Below are 17108 nucleotides of genomic sequence, written 5' to 3'. Positions count from 1 at the left end.
CACTTGGGACCTCAAGTGTAGAGGGTTGAGTTAATCATACTCAATTTCTGGTGCTTTATCACCATAACTTCTACGTTTCATTTATTCCCTTTTATTTCTCTTTCCATTCCCCTGCTTCCCCCATAGATAATCATTTCAGTATTTGATGTGTATATTCTTTTGTTCTTATAAAATCTTATAAAATATTTATTATATATGTGTGTGTGTGTGTGTGTGTGTGTATATATATATATTTTTTTTTTTTTTTTTTTTGAGACAGTGTCTCACTTTGTCACCCAGGCTGGAGTACAGTGGCGCAGTCTCAGCTCACTGCAGCCCCAACCTCCGAGGTTCAAGCAATCCTCCTGCCTCAGCCCTGCAAGTAGCTGGGACTACAGGCGCCCTGCCACTACACTTGGCTAATTTTTTGTGTTTTTGGTAGAGATGGGGTTTTGCCATGTTGCCCAGGCTGGTCTTGAAGTCCTGAGCTCAAGCGATCTGCCTGCCTCGGCCTCCCAAAGTGCTAGGATTACAGGTGTGAGTCACCACACCTGGTGATTACCTTGTATTTTTAATTTACATAAATTGTATTGTGCTACAGATTCCATTTTGTTTTTTCCCTTTGTTTACTCAATACTGTTTTTAAGATTTATCCACCTGTCTCTAGATTGTGTCTACCTGTAGCATAGTGCTTCACACCCTGTATATCCTCCATGCTTTTACTTGTCCTTTCTCCCAGTGACAAATATCCCGATTGCCTCTATTTTCTCACCCCCACTAACAATGCTTTGATGAAAATATTTGTACAGTCCCTTTATGGATCTACATAAGAATTTCTTTGGAGCATCATCTCCCCACTTAGACTGTAAGCTCCTTAAGGGCAGGGTTTATGTTGCTTATCTTTATATGATCTACCATGCCTTGCTTGTATTAGATGTTTAAGTACTTATTGAATAAATTAATGAGTGCTAGGCTAAGAATATAGATTATTTTGAAGGCAGAAGAAAATTCTTAAGCATTTTTAAGAAAGACATTATGATTAAAGAGATGTTTTTAAAAAGTAATCAAGAAGTAGCATTCTAGAATGGTGGGAAAGAGATTGAAAACAGAAGTGTAAATGTAAAGTAAGAAATTAGCATGCTGCTTTTATATGTTAGAGTTGCTTTTTGGAGTAAGTGACATGAAAAGTTCTCACATTTTTATATCAAATCATTAAAATTATATAGAAAAATTGTATATACAGTGAATGGTATTGAGTATTCCTCTGGAAACTTGACTGCTAATATTCTTTAGTCACTTTCCATTATGTAATCATTCTTATGTGGATTTACACATGCCCAAATTTGATAATATCTTTTAACATATAACTACTTGTAGTAATAGGAAGAAGACTGAATTAATCTGTTAACATGTAACACAAATGTTTATTTGGACACAGTTAAGTGATTGCTATGTTAAAGATGTATAATGTGTCCTGTTAGTGTGGGAAATTTTCAGATGAATATTTAGACATAAAGGAAAAATAAGTCAGTTCTAGGTTAGTGGCTTTCATTTTTGACTATGACCACAATAAGAAACATTTTATATTGAAGCCCAGGACACATCATACATCTGTTTATCAAAACAGAAATTCCAGTGGATAATAAACACTCTACTACATTTAATGCACTGTGTTATTTTTAGTTATACTTTCTCAACCTGATTTTCTATTTGAGACCCAGTTGGGAATGCTGTTTAAAAATCATTCTAGTAGGGTACTGTGTGATAATGTAAGCAAGGGAATTGCAGAACAAGGTTTAAATTTTATAGACAAAACCAAGTAAGGAAATATGAAATCTAGTCTAGATCCTTCTGTGTATCATGTTTTTTTCCCATTGACCATTATTTTTCCATTGTACAATGCACTAATTATTTTAGATACAAAAATGATTGATAGGATTAAGCTCAATCCAATAAAAAACAAAATATTTGGCTAATATATGTCCATCTCATTCCTTCAGGCCAATAAAAAAATAAAGGCCATGTTTAAGCTGTCACTAGATCATGGCTTCTACTACAGACTTTTTCTAGTTTTGTTAATGGAGGGAAAGTGAGAGGCAAAGGAATAGGATAGAAACCAAACCAAAAAGATGAAATGGCGACTTTACCTATATTTCTTTCTTTCTTTTTTTTTTTTTTTTTTTTTTTGAGACGGAGTTTCGCTCTTGTTGCCCAGGCTGGAGTGCATTGGCACAATCTCAGCTCACTGCAACTTCTGCCTCCCGGGTTCAAGCAGTTCTCTTGCTTCAGCCTCCTGAGTAACTGGGATTACAAGCATGCACCACCACACCAGGCTAACTAATTTTACATTTTTTAGAAAAGACGAGGTTCTTTCATGTTGGTCAGGCTGGTCTACAACTCCTGATGTCATGTGATCCACCCATCTCGGCCTCCCAAAGTGCTGGGATTATAGGCGTGAGCCACCGCACCCGGCCACCTATATTTCTAAATAGTACTTTATGATATCATTCACTGATACCAGTGAATAGATTTCTTTGTATCTGACGCTGTAAGCTGTTTGAAGGAGATAGAACCCTTTTATTTTCTGGTATCTTATAATACTAATTATTACCTATTGAAAATTTTGTTGCTAAAAGAATACTTGTCATAATCTCTACCCAGAAAGTGTAGATGTTGCTTTAGCTTCTAGGACTAATCATCTGTTTTTCACCAATCTGTTTTATTCTTGATGTTAGAGCTTGTGTTAGTGCTTTGACGTGTATCTAGGCAATTCCACTAACTCCATGGCTATTTTGAGATGAACCACTTTTTATGCATCACTTTTGCCATCTTCCATTTTTAATGCTACATATGTTCTGGGCTTATAGTTTGTATATTAAGTTAAATAAGTTACTCTTAGTAATCTTGTGTTCCACGCTTCTTGCATATTATTTGTTAACAAGATAGACAGGGCCATTCCTATCTGTTACTTCCTCAAAATTCTACTCTTATTTTGGATTATACTATTTATAAAGATTTTAAATATGTGAATGTCCAGTGGGGTCATAACATAATTACTAACCAGTCTGGTTAGTGTTGAACTCTTAGCTAGTTTTCCTAAATCTTAAATACAAATTAGTAACTATACAAGGGTGTTTTGAAACTAATGGATGTTTAAAGGACCATTCAGTCTTTGTAGAACTTCTAAATGTACTCGAGTGATGTCATTGAATTTATCACATGACTGAATATTTCCTTGTTATCGTTGTGGATTTGTACATTGCTATTTGTGACCATTTACCTTCCTTTTCTTGTTGATTGTCATTAGGCACTTTAAACAAATGCCATAAATCAAAACAGGGACTCCTATGTGGTCTTAGGAAAGTAATAATAAAATTAACTCACAAATCTAATGGCTTTTACTCTGAAAGAACAAAGTCTTTCCATCATTTTGCTCAGATAGAAATATAAATTGAGGAAGGCTGAGGCTGGAGAATTACTTGAGATCAGGAGTTAAAGACCAGGCTGAGCAACATAGCAAGACCCCATCTCTTAAAACTATATATATATATATAAATTGAATATAGACAATGTACTTTGCAATTTAAGGAATAACTAAGCCTCTGGAAGTGATTGCAGTGATATTGAAATTGTGGTCATCTTACCTTATTAAAGACAGTATGTAGGGGAAAAACTTAGACTTTTTTAGTGATGACACATGTTGCATATGTTTGAGCTACCTGCAGTTTTGAGATCTCTATTCTAGCAAAAAAGTAGATGAATCTCTAATTTTTTTTTCTTTAGTAGTTTTGTCACCCCTTTGAAATTCAGAACACTTTTTGTCTCTGACCTTTTTTCCTTTGGACTTGAGAATCATTTTTAATACAATGGATGATTTTATTTTAAAAATTCCCAAATTACCTATGTTATTCATATATGTTGACTGCAATTCAAAATAATAGATAACTTTTTTACCCGGCTTTTTTTTCAAACAGCTTTATTGTTTAATTTACATACCATAAAGTTCCCTTGTTTTAAATGTGCAATACAATGAATTTTAGTAAATTTACTGAGCTGTGTAACCATCATCACTATCTAGTTTTAGACCATTTCCATCTCCCCAAAAAGATCTCTTATACCTGTTTTCAACTGATCCTCATATTCACTGCTATAACCTCAGGCAGCCACTACTGTCCCTGTCTCTATAGATTTGCCTTGTCTCTGTAGATTTGATATGAGTAGAATTACACCACGTGTGGTCTTTTGATATGAGTGGAATTACACCATGTGTGGTCTTTTGTGTCTAGCTTCTTTCACTTAGTATAATGTTTTTGAGGTTCACTCATGTTGTAGCATGAATCAGTAGTTTGTTCCTTTTTGTTGCTGAATAGTCCTACTTCTTTTTTTTTTTTTTTTTTTTTGTTTGAGATGGTCTCGCTCTGTTGCCCAGGTGTGATCTTGGCTCACTGCAAGCTCCGCCTCCCGGGTTCACACCATTTCCCTGCCTCAGCCTCCTGAGTAGCTGGGAGTACAGGCACCCGCCACCATGCCTGGCTAATTTTTTGTATTTTTAGTAGAGACGGGGTTTCACCATGTTAGCCAGGATGGTCTCGATCTCCTGACCTCGTGATCCGCCTGCCTTTGCCTCCCAAAGTGCTAGGATTACAGGCATGAGCCACTGTGCCCAGCCTAGTCCTACTTCTTCTAAATAAGATTAAGACTTAGATTTGCCTCAGAGTAGGTATTGTATGTCAAAAAATTTATGTCCTTCATTTCATGTCCAGATGTTAGGATTAATATTGATAATTATTTTTCAGCTGATTTGTTATAAAGGAAGTAACTTAAGTGTAATTTGAAACCTTAAAATAATATACATTGCCATTGTTTGTTAACATATACTGTCAGTATGAGTAACCCTAAATGGAAAGTGTGATTTTCTCCTAGGATCACTTATTGTTTCTCTCATAGACAGAATTTACTTGAAGGTTCATTTAAATGCAAGTTGTCCATTGTGTAGTAAGTTTAACAGTGTTCCCATACAGATGTGTTAAAGGTATATTTAATGGAGAATTTTAGAAAGACATGTCTTGAAAAAACTGATTCACATATTTCAATATAAGAAGAAAAATATTTTGACTGAAAAACACTTTCCCCTACTTTGATCTGTAAGTTTTGGTCTTTTGCGTTAACTCTGCATTGCTCGCAGAGTTAATATTGCTAAAAGAATGATTGTTCTAAATGGGCAGTTAACATTTCTGGTATTTTCAGCGCTATTTTGATACTGCTTTAGATTTGGTGTTCTTTAAAAAGTCCAATCTAATCAGCAGAATTTTGAGATTCTCGCCTCTTTGTTTTCCTTTTCCCTGCCCCTGACTTAATTTCCAAAATCCTCCTGTCCTAAAGAGTAGATTTTTAAAACTTCACAGTTTTTGAATTAATAACATCCTAGTTTGTGCTGCGTGAAGTAGATGAGTATAGGCTTTAACCTGCCTAACACTGGTGTGACTCTGGTGTGACTCTGAACATTCATTCTATAACATTAGTTATAAGGGTTTTGGGAGGGAGGTCCGTGTGTGTGGGAGGGGAGGCTGGTTTTCTTTTCTTTTCTTTTCTTTTTTTTTCTTTTTTTTTTTCTTTTTTTTTTTTTTTTTTTTTTTTTAGCATGGCACTTTTTCAAACATTTTTCATGTGCTTAGGTACATCCAAGCAGAAGTCCAGTTCCCTCCAGGTAGCAGATCAGGACCTACTGCCATCTTTTCACCCATACCAGCCTTTGGAGTGCATAGTTGAGGAGACTGAAGGCAAGCTGAATGAACTGGGACAAAGAATTAGTGCTATTGAAAAAGCACAGCTTAAGTCACTGGAGTTAATTCAAGGTGAACCTCTGAACAAAGATAAGATAGAAGAACTTAAAAAGAACAGAGAAGAGCAAGTCCAGAAGAAGAAGAAAATATTGAAAGAACTGCAGAAAGTGGAAAGGCAGTTGCAGATGAAAACACAGCAGCAATTTACCAAAGAATACTTGGAAACCAAAGGTCAGAAAGACACAGTGTCTCTACACCAGCAGTGCTCTCATAGAGGAGTCTTCCCGGAAGGGGAAGGAGATGGTAGTCTCCCAGAGGATCACTTTTCAGAGTTACCTCAGGTTGACACAATCTTATTTAAAGATAATGATGTTGATGATGAGCAACAGTCTCCACCATCGGCAGAACAGATTGATTTTGTCCCAGTCCAGCCTTTACCATCTCCACAGTGTAACTTTTCCAGTGACTTAGGTTCTAATGGGACAAATTCTCTTGAACTTCAGAAAGTATCAGGTAATCAGCAGATAGTAGGACAGCCTCAGATTGCTATTACTGGACATGATCAGGGGCTGTTAGTTCAAGAACCAGATGGACTAATGGTTGCAACTCCAGCTCAGACGCTTACCGACACTCTTGATGACCTGATAGCAGGTGGGTTAAGAAATATATCTGTAATAATTTCTCTTTAATCTGTGTGCTCAACTTCTTTATATACCCCTCCAAAAACATAGACTTTGTACTTTTCCATTTTAGAACTATCTTTGTAAAATTACCCATTTCTTGAGGTCTTTTGGAAGTGAATTAACTAAGCCCAATAGCACTAACACACAAAAGTGTGTTTCCCCCTCTTCTTTTTTTGTCATATTGCAAAGGCAAAGAAATAAAGTTGCCACAATCCTTTATTTTAAACCTTTGGTATCAAAACCACCGTGTGTTGTGACTTGGGTAGGGGATCTCAAAGTGGAATTTCTTTGTAGGCTTTAGAATTATTCATATAAGATTGTACTTAAAATTTTCCTGCTGGTGATTTTCATGTCTGGAAATTTTAAATCACACTGCTTTTTTAATTTATAATTTTATGAGATCAACTTAAGTATTTCCAATTAAATGGGATTTTCAGAGAAAACTAAGTATTCCATATTATAATATTTGTGGTAAGAAGATTAAGGTGCATTAAAATTATTGTGACTTGATGATTTGAAGATTGGAATTTTTGCATTAACTTTCTTAATGAAAGCACACAGCCACACCACCCACCCACACACACACACACACACACACACACACACAGAGAAAAAAAGGCCTGATAACCTTGAAGTATATGTTTCTGTTTATTGTTGTGTGGAAAATTACAACTAGATATGAAATGAGGTGCACAAGTTTACTTTCCCTTTCATTGTCCTTGCAGCAGTGGGAAAACAGTGCAATTAATCATTTACCTTCCTAAAGATGGCTGGTGAATGTATCACCTCCATGAGAGCCCAGTTCAGAAATGCAGCCAGAATGGCTGTTGACAGTGGATGAAGACCAAGAACTAAGATGTAGCTGGAGTGATATTCAAAGGCAGGCCAGTCCTCTGTCTCTTGATTGCAACATTTTTTTCCTTACTGTTGTCTGTTGCCTCTTGTCATATTCTCCTCCCCTTCTCCCATCCCAATTATGCTATCTCAGTTTCCTTTCTTCTTTTGTGAGCCTTTAGTCTTCCTGATCTTTACTGAATCTTTTTAAATGTGGAATAAGATTACTGAAATCAGGAATTTTATTGGGCATGTGTATGACTTCGAATGGTTATAGAATTGTCATATTGCCTTCGAGGCTCCTCTGATATGTATATAGGTATCATTGTGCAGAGGAGGAATGCCTTAGTTTTCTTAAAGAAAATTAAAATTCTGGGAAATATTTTAAGGAGTTAGGCTCTTTGTTCTTTAATTTGGGTTTTTATGTCTTCAGTTGGTAGGCACAAATTAATTTTGTATTATTAGCATTGAAAGTTGTTATAAATTATGAATAAATTCTTGTAGTTCATTTGGAATTCTAATTTATAATCTGGGTAAAAACAGATTTTAGAATGTGAAGTATGATTATGAATAATAATGATGAAACTGGTGAACTGGGAATAACATTTTTAAGATGTAGGGTTCTGTAACTAGCATTATAATGTTCCTAATTAAGTGCATAGTTTGCAGTTATGAAATCTGTGTTACTGATCAGTTCAGTTATGTTAGAACTTTTTTTTTTTTTTAAAGAATGTAGAAACAGCTCTAAAAGGAACTTGTAGGTGTTAAGGGACATCAAATTTTATTTCACTGAAGTATTTGTTAAATTAGTCTTTTACAAAGTTTGCATGAAACTTAGAAAATTGGCTTAGAAATTATCTTTTAATATATAATATGAATGTAAACAAATAAAATTTAATTTGTATTAGTCATTAATACCTACCACATTGTACAATATTCTTTTATTAATAAGTTTTAACTTTTAAATCAGCCAACAAGTACAAAAATTATCTTCATGTAAAAATTTCCATTTTTATGAAGGTTATGTGTTTTGAACTATATGGCAGTAATTATATTTTCTTTATTCAAGATGATGTACCCATCTTAAATTTAAATATTATATTTTCCTAAGTCAAAGTTTGTCTTAATTTTCTTATGTTGAAGGTAAAATAAATAAGGCAAGGGTGAATTAGGTTAATACTTAATTCTGCAATGTAAAATATATTAACATTGGTAAGATTATAGAGTAGGACAAAGATATAATTAATTTTACTTAACTCTAGTTCTTACCCCTCATATTAGTAAAGGAGAGAATACTGTACATCTTAAAATTCTACTTTAGAATTTTACTTTAGAAGTAAATTTTACTTTAGAAGAATTTTAGATGTATGATAACAAAACATTTTACTTTTTAAATATAGTATTATTTCCTTATTGCTATTCTTTCAAAGTATTTGTTGTGATAAGTTGTTTATATAATTTATTAATGTTGCAACTTGATTAGCTGATTAACTTAGCCCTTTAGTGTGTTGTTTGATATGTGTCATACATGATATAGTTCCAAACAGACTATATAAACTCTTGATTAGGAACATGGTTCCTCAAGTCCTTCTGAAAGTGAGCATTGGGTTTTTAGCAGTTACCATAACAGCAAGTCATTCTCAAAGTTCAAATGTCTAGGAATATAAAGTAATTTAAAGAAATTCAAAATAGCTTTTACCATTGAGCAGCTCTAGAAATATTTAGTCAAATTTTCTTTTTTTTTTGAGAGAGATAATCTCACTCAGTCGTCCAGGCTGGAGTGCAGTGGCTTGATCTCGGCTCACTGCAACTTCCACCTCCCAGGTTCAAGCGATTCTCCTGCCTCAGCCTTCTGAGTAACTGGGATTACAGGCACCTGCCACCACACCCAGCTAATTTTTGTATTTTTAGTAGAGATGGGGTTTCACCATGTTGACCAGGCTGCTCTTGAACTCCTGACCTCAAGTGATCCACCTGCATCGGCCTCTCAAAGTGTTGGTTTTACAGGCGTGAGCCACTATGCCTGACCAAAATTTTCAATTCTAATGTAGAACGAAGATTGGTGAGAAATCAACTAATATCAATTTATTTACATTTATTGAGCTTTTACCATGCACCAACTTCTATAATAAATGGTAAATATACTTTATCTCATGGGCTAATTATAATTATACTTTAAATAAGTCCTTTTCCCACCTCTATTTTTCTGTTGAAAAACAAACTGTCCGGGAGCTGTGGCTCACGCCTGTAATCCCAGCACTTTGGCAGGCAGAGGCGGGCGGCGGATCACTTGAAATCAGAGTTCGAGACCAGCCTGGCCAACATGGTCAAACCCATCTCTACTAAAGTACAAAAATTAGCCGGGCATGGTGGTGCATGCCTGTAATCCCAGCTACTCGGGAGGCTGAGGCAAGAGAATCGCTTGAACCCAGCAGGCGGAGTTTGCAGTCAGCCAAGATCACACCACTGCACTCCAGCATAGGCAACAGAGTGAGACTGTGTCTCAAAAAAAAAAAAAAAAAAAAGAAAAACTGAAGCTTAGGGAAATTAAGTTGCTAGTAAGTACCAAGATTCAAACTCAGTTCAGCCAAGTTTAAGAACCTTAGATGTAATATGCATGCATATGTGTCAACTTGAAGTTCTGATTTATCTTTAAGTATTGTTATTTCCTTAGACTTTGAAATTCTATTAATCATTTCCCTTATCTTTATATTAAGATTTGATGTACATGTAAGTTTTAATACAGTTTTTGGTTTTTTACTATGTTGTTACTATCATTGGCATCTTAATAGGCTCTTAAATTGTTAAAGTATCTTTAAATAACTGTAGTAGTGAATATAGGTTTAAGAATTAAAAAGTAATTAAGAAATCCTCTTAAGGGGATTTGCAATAAAATCTTTAAATAGGCCGGGTGCGGTGGCTCACGCCTGTAATCCCAGCACTTTGGGAGGCCAAGGCGGGCAGATCACAAGGTCAGGAGATCGAGACCACGATGAAACCCCATCTCTACTAAAAATACAAAAAATTAGCCGGGCGAGGTGGCGGGCGCCTGTAGTCCCAGCTACTCCGGAGGCTGAGACAGGAGAATGGCGTGAACTCGGGAGGCGGAGCTTGCAGTGAGCCAAGATCACGCCAGTGTACTCCAGCCTGGGGGACAGAGCGAGACTCTGTCTCAAAAATAAAAATAAAAATAAATAAAATAAAATCTTTAAATATTTTTGTCTGATTAACCTTAATATTTTATAGAGTTTTTTGTTTGTTTGTTTGTTTGTTTGTTTGAGACTGAGTCTCACACTGTCACGCATCTCGGCTCGCTGCAACCTCTGCCTCCCAGGTTCAAGCGATTCTCCTTGCCTCAGCCTCCCAAGTAGCTGGGATTACAGGCGCCCACCACCACGCCCAGCTAATTTTTTTGTATTTTTAGTAGAGACGGGGTTTCACTATGTTAGCCAGGCTGATCTCGAACTCCTGATCTTGTGATCTGCCTGCCTTGGCCTCCCAAAATGCTGGGATTACAGGCGTGAGCCACCACACCCGGCCATAGGTTTTTCTTTACATAGAACTATTTAATAAAGTTACCAATACATAAAACAGATTATAGCAATTAAATTTCTTAAAAACTAACAACAGCCGGGCACTGTGGCTCACACCTTTAATCTAACCAGCACTTTGGGAGGCCAAGGCAAGCAGATCATGAGGTTAGGAGATCGAGACCATCCTGGCTAACACAGTGGAACCTCATCTCTACTAAAAATACAAAAAAATTAGCCGGGCATGGTGGCACGTTCCTTTGGAGGCAGAGGTTGCAGTGAGCTGAGATCGTGCCACTGCACTCCAGCCTGGGCGACAGAGCGAGACTTCATCTCAAAAAAAAACTCACAACATATTTTATGTACACCTAGTATCAGTGAGATTTTTAAATAATATTTATTGTCTTCCATATTGCCTACAAAACTTTCTTCAACTTCATAAAAAGTCCGGTAGAATATTGTATTTACTTCTTCTCTCACCTCATTTTAAAATAGTGGATAAATAGTCAGACACAGTGACTCTGCACCTGTAATCCTTGCTACTTGGGAGGCTAAGGTGGGAGGATTGCATGAGGCCAAGAGTTCAAGACCAGCCTGAGCAACACATAGAGACCCTATCTCTTTAAAAAAAAAAAAAAAAAAGCATGCCGTATAAGTTTAATTTGAATTATATATATAGACGTTTGTGGTAGCAGTCTGTCGTGGTCACTTTCAGAGATACTTCATTCAGAGGTAGGAAATATTTTAGAATTTATGAAAATGTCATATTCTTGGTGTAATTTTCTCTTAATACAACCTTTATTCCACATGCACTTTTTAAATCTCTTGCTATTTTCTAGTTTTATAACTTTTCATTTGTGATTAGTCCTATTAAAGGCACTTGCTATGGAATGTTTCTGACTGTCATTATTACATGGAGTGAAAAAATGCTTCTAGGATAATGTAGTACAAAAATGTATAGTAATTATTGTAACAACACATTTTTGTTAACAAAGCTGTTAAATGCACAAAAGTACTTTTTAAAAGTCAACTCTGTGAAGAAGTTTCTTATAACATCACATTCTGGCATGGCACTCTAATCAACTATTCAAGAAAATTTTTATATACCTGTTTTTCATAATAAAAAAGAGAGATGAGATAACATAAATAAAATACTGATAGAAAAGTAGTTCTTTACTAAAGTACATGTTAATAATTGTGGGACCACTGTTGAAGTCTTACTGTTAGAATGGTTCTGTAATATATTAATCTTCAGTGTCTTGTTTTTTCAAGCAGTTTTCCAAACATATCAGCTATTTCCAGGAGGTGTAACAAAATAGTATCTGTTTTTAACTCATTGAATGACAACAATTTTCCATTATTACTATTATTTTTTCTTGACCACTTCTTCCAGGAAAAAAATGACAAAAAATTTTAAGGCTTTGTTTCCATTTTGCATATTCTTATAAGTGAAACAAACATATGTAATAATTCTTCCTATTTGTAACTAAATAGTTATCTATGTGATGACAGAAGCTGGAGAAATTTGTATTGCCAAGATCGTTATATATGTTGGTGGGGATGAGCTGGGTAGCTCATGTAGAAACATATCTGGGCATCTTAAACTTTGCTCACTTATTTAAACTAGTAATCTGCTAAACTGAGTCATTCACACCTGTGAATAGTATCTTTGAATGTGATCTAGTCATATCAAAAATTCTAGACAGAAAATATTTTCCAGCACTTAAAATGCTTACATTTTTCTTTAAGTCTTGTGTGTTTTTGACTTTTAATCTGGGTGCAAATGTAAGGTTATTGCCATCACTGATGCTTTGTTGATTTTTTTGTATATTATTACTGATTATATGTTTTTTTCTGAGTTTTTCCTTTCTTGAGTGAATAGTAATGTTTTTATTTTTCAATACAATGAATAATAGTATTGACAATTCTATAAAATATCTGATAGTTACATCTATTGATCACACACCATTTGCCAAAAACACTGTGTTAAATGCTTTATATACAGTATCTCTTAGACTACTCACAACATCCCTGAGATAGGTCCTGTTTCCCTCTGTGGTCAAACTCCATCTCTTATGAAACATAAGAAATATTCAGAGATATAAAATACATAATTTCTTTTAACTCAGTTTTCTTTTCTTTTTTTTTTTTTTTTGAGATGGAGTCTCTGTTGCCCAGGCTGGAGTGCAGTGGCGCGATCCTGGCTCACTGCAACCTCCACCTCCCTAGTTAAAGCGATTCTCCTGGCTCAGCCTCCTGAGTAGCTGGCGTTACAGGCGCGTTCCACCATGCCCAGCTAATTTTGTATTTTTAGTAGAGATGGGGTTTTGCCATGTTAGCCAGGCTGGTCCTGAACTCCCAACCCTCCTGACCTGAGGTGATGTGCCCACCTCAGCCTCCCAAAGTGCCAGGATTATAGGTGTGAGCCATCACGCCCAGCCTTAACTCAGTTTTCAAACCACATTTTGAGATCTCAAATAGAACTTCAATGTTCTTTTTAAAAATAGTTGGACTTTCAGATATTGATTTTTTAACAAATTTTCAAAATAAATATTAAATTTTGAAAACACATACTCCCTGCTATTTATGTGAGAAATACTTGAACTTGTCTCCCTTCCCCTCCCCCCCCTTTTTTTTAGATGGAGTCTAGCTCTGTCACCCAGGCTGGAGTGCAGTGGCATGATCTCAGCTCACTGCAGCCTCCACCTCCTGGGTTCAAGCAGTTCTTCTGCCTCAGCCTCCCAAGTAGCTGGGATTAGGGGCATGTAAACCACCACACCCGGCTAGCTTTTTGTTTTTTTAGTAGAGATGGGGTTTCACCATGTTGGCCAGGCTGGTCTCAAACTCCTGACCTCAGGTGATGCCCACCTTAGCCTCCCGAAGTGCTGGGATTACAGGTGTGGGCCATTACAGACACACCCCAGGCCCCTTTTTTTGAATTGTACACAGGATATTTTTATCTAATTGACTTTTACAAACTAAAATCTAGAATTCCTTTTATTTACTTTTATTTTTGGAAATTTTTTTTCCTCCCTATTGGCAATGTAAAAAACTACTATTTAATGTATATGCACTAAATATCAGGTGCTGTGTTAAGTATTTTATCTGCATTGTCTCACGTGGTCTTTCCAATAACCTTCCAAGGCAGGTACCATTATTATCCCCATTCTACATATAGGGAAAATTGAAGCTCAGAGAAGTTAAATTACTTGCCCAAGATCAGAAAGTCAGTGTTGGAACTAATATTTAAATGTAGGTCTGTTTGATTCCAAAGCTTGTGATTTTACTATTACTATATATTACTGCTATGGAAATTTCTGTTTTTGTGTTTTTCTGTGTGTAAATAACCTTACTCTTTTAAGTGGAATTTAGCAATATGAATATTGTTTTTCAGCTGTGAGTACCAGACTGCCCACTGGTTCCAACAGTTCTTCTCAGACCACAGAGTGTCTTACACCTGAATCCTGTTCACAGACTACAAGCAATGTGGCTTCCCAATCAATGCCTCCTGTGTATCCTTCAGTTGACATTGATGCACATGTGAGTAGATTGCTTTATTTAAACTTATACTGCACATTCTGATTTTCTTTGGAAAGGAAAATTATCATTCTACACTTATTGTGAAAAGAAGTATTATTTGCTCTTAAATTGGTAACTTCTGTTAAAAAATTTTTAACTTATTTTTTTTTCTTCTCCTAGACTGAGAGCAATCATGACACAGCATTAACACTAGCTTGTGCAGGTGGTCATGAAGAACTTGTATCTGTGCTCATTGCACGGGATGCCAAAATTGAACATAGAGACAAAAAAGGTAAATATCAGTCAGAAATAAAATCCAAGTGTAGTTACATCAGAAAATAATTTTTAACTTTTTTATTATTGATAAATAGTTCCTAGACTATCTCAGTGATAAGATGGATAAGCCTATTTCAGTTAGAAATATCCAGATTCATTTTTCTGCAGAGCCAAATAATTCTCCAAAAATTCAAAAACTAGACTGTAGATCGTTAGTGAAATAGAGCAAGTTGTGGTTGCCCTTCTTAATCCAAAGGTAGTTCATACAGAGGCATCAGAGTTCATTATGAGTGTAAACTTTAATAATTTTTACTTAGTTTTTTAATTAGGTGTTTATGGGTTTTTTTGTCACTAACAAATAAGGGTTTAGAGCAGTTTTATGTTAAATTGTTATCAGTGTCTGCCCTGAAGGGTTTATTTTGCTAAAATGCTAGAGAATTATAAACAGTGGCTTTAAAAAAATTTAAAAACATAAATTTGTTTTAAGATTTTCATTTTCTGATTTAGGTTTTACACCACTAATCCTGGCAGCAACAGCAGGGCATGTTGGAGTTGTTGAAATCCTTTTGGATAAAGGTGGAGATATAGAAGCACAGTCCGAACGAACTAAGGATACTCCACTCTCATTGGCATGTTCTGGTGGACGTCAGGAGGTATGTTAATGTTAATTTTCATTTTGTAAATAGTTTGCTTGTATTTTAAAATATGCATATGATTCGTATTTTAGTTACATGAATAAAATTTGCATGTATTTTGTGTGTTTTTCTGAGGCAGGGTCTTGGTCTGTCTCCCAGGCTAGAGTGGTGGCACAATTATAGCTTACTATAACGTTGAAATCTGGGGCTCAAGCAATCCTCAGCCACCCAAGTAGCTAGGGCTGTTTTATAGAGATGGGGTCATGTGTTGTTGCCCAGGCCAGTTTCAAACTCCTGGACTCAAGCAATCCTCTCTCCTCGGCCTCCCAAAGTACAGGGATTATAGTTATGGGCCAGAATGTCTGGCCCTGCACGTATTTTGACATGCTCCATATACTTTCTGAAGAATGGGTACTTCTCTTAAGTTTTATGGGAATGTAAATGCCCTTTTTTTGGTGGGGGGTTGTGGAGGGAACAGGAGGGTGGAAATGAGGTCTCATTATGTTGCCCAAGCTGGCCTTGAACTCCTGGCCTCAAGGGATCCTCCTGCCTCGGCCTCCCAAAGTTCTGGGATTATAGGCATGAGTCACCATGCCTGGCCATAAATCCCCTTTTAAAAAATCTGTTTCTTGCCGTTAAAGCCAAATAAAAATTATCTTAATCCTTACATTTATTCAAATTAAATGAATCACAATTATAACACATATGAAATGCAAATTTATTGCCCAATAAATGACAAATAGAAAGGGTAACATCTTGTTATTGCAGTATACTTGGGATTTCAAAGCTCTAAATTCCTGAAATTGAATCCATTTCTCTAGTGCTGATATTTCAATATTTAAGGTCTAATGAAATGTAATTAAAATATCAGATATTTATATATCTTATAAGTCCTGTTTCTTTGTGTTTCCTTCGTTGTAAGTTGAGCCGTTGGTGTAAACTCTCTTCTCCATATTTTACTTTGTAGGTGGTAGACTTGCTGCTGGCTCGAGGTGCAAATAAAGAACATAGGAACGTATCTGATTATACACCACTGAGTCTAGCTGCGTCTGGAGGATATGTTAATATCATTAAGATTCTGCTTAATGCTGGGGCAGAAATTAACTCAAGGTATTACCTGTTCATTTTATTGTTCATGTTTAGTAGTTACTACTTTGGAGTTAAATGTCTACCTCTAAACATTTTGACAGATACCATTTTAAATTAAGATAGTACTAAAGTTGCAAAGCCAATTATTACAGCTATAATGTGTTTATAAATAATCTCAGCTTATTTCGGTAATGTGGCTGCTTATAAAGAGGTCTCATTTCAAAAAGTATTTTGTTCTATGGCCTACCACCCTAAACATGCCCAATCTCATCTGATCTCAGAAATAGTATTTTATTATATATAGTTGGAAATTTATAATCCCTAAATAGGAATTACGTTTTATTTTTTTAAGTTGCTTATTTTTTGAGACAGAGTCTTGCTCTTGTTGCCCAGGCTGGAGTGCAATGGCGCGATCTCGGCTTACCGCAACCTCTGCCTCCTGGGTTCAAGCGATTCTTCTGCCTCAGCCTCCCAGGTAGCTGGGATTACAGGCATGCACCACCACGCCCAGCTAATTTTGTAGTTTTAGTAGAGATGGTGTTTCTCCATGTTGGTCAGGCTGATCTCAAACTCCCGACCTCAGGTGATCTGCCCGCCTTGGCCTCCCAAAGTGCTGGGATTACAGGCATGAGCCACCACGCCCAGCCAGAAATTATGTTTTAAATTGTGACATTTTCTTATTCTTTATTATTGGTCGAAACAAGTAAAATCTATTCATTGATGTTAGAAACCTCTCTTTTTAGTGAAACCTTTTCATTTTTAATACTTTTCTAAAATAAT

General features: G+C 35.9%; 1 protein-coding gene across 14 annotated transcripts in view; it reads left to right on the top strand.

The window, feature by feature from the left end:
* Positions 1 to 17108, top strand: part of LOC105467041 (ankyrin repeat and KH domain containing 1) — a 141938-nt gene that overhangs the window by 85832 nt on the left and 38998 nt on the right. For 12 of the 14 annotated variants that reach the window (XM_011716330.3, XM_011716329.2, XM_011716327.2 and 9 more), the window contains 5 exons: positions 5655 to 6413; positions 14204 to 14349; positions 14509 to 14620; positions 15112 to 15257; positions 16207 to 16349. In XM_011716330.3, the coding sequence (XP_011714632.2) occupies positions 5655 to 6413; positions 14204 to 14349; positions 14509 to 14620; positions 15112 to 15257; positions 16207 to 16349 (1306 nt within the window). The remainder of the gene's footprint in view (positions 1 to 5654; positions 6414 to 14203; positions 14350 to 14508; positions 14621 to 15111; positions 15258 to 16206; positions 16350 to 17108) is intronic. The other 2 variants (XM_071098311.1, XM_011716340.2) reach the window with 1 other exon arrangement.

Source organism: Macaca nemestrina, chromosome 6, assembly GCF_043159975.1.
Source record: "Macaca nemestrina isolate mMacNem1 chromosome 6, mMacNem.hap1, whole genome shotgun sequence".
Classification (NCBI taxonomy): domain Eukaryota; kingdom Metazoa; phylum Chordata; class Mammalia; order Primates; family Cercopithecidae; genus Macaca; species Macaca nemestrina.
Note: the sequence above shows the minus strand (reverse complement) of the source record. Positions and strands in the feature narration are given on the sequence as shown.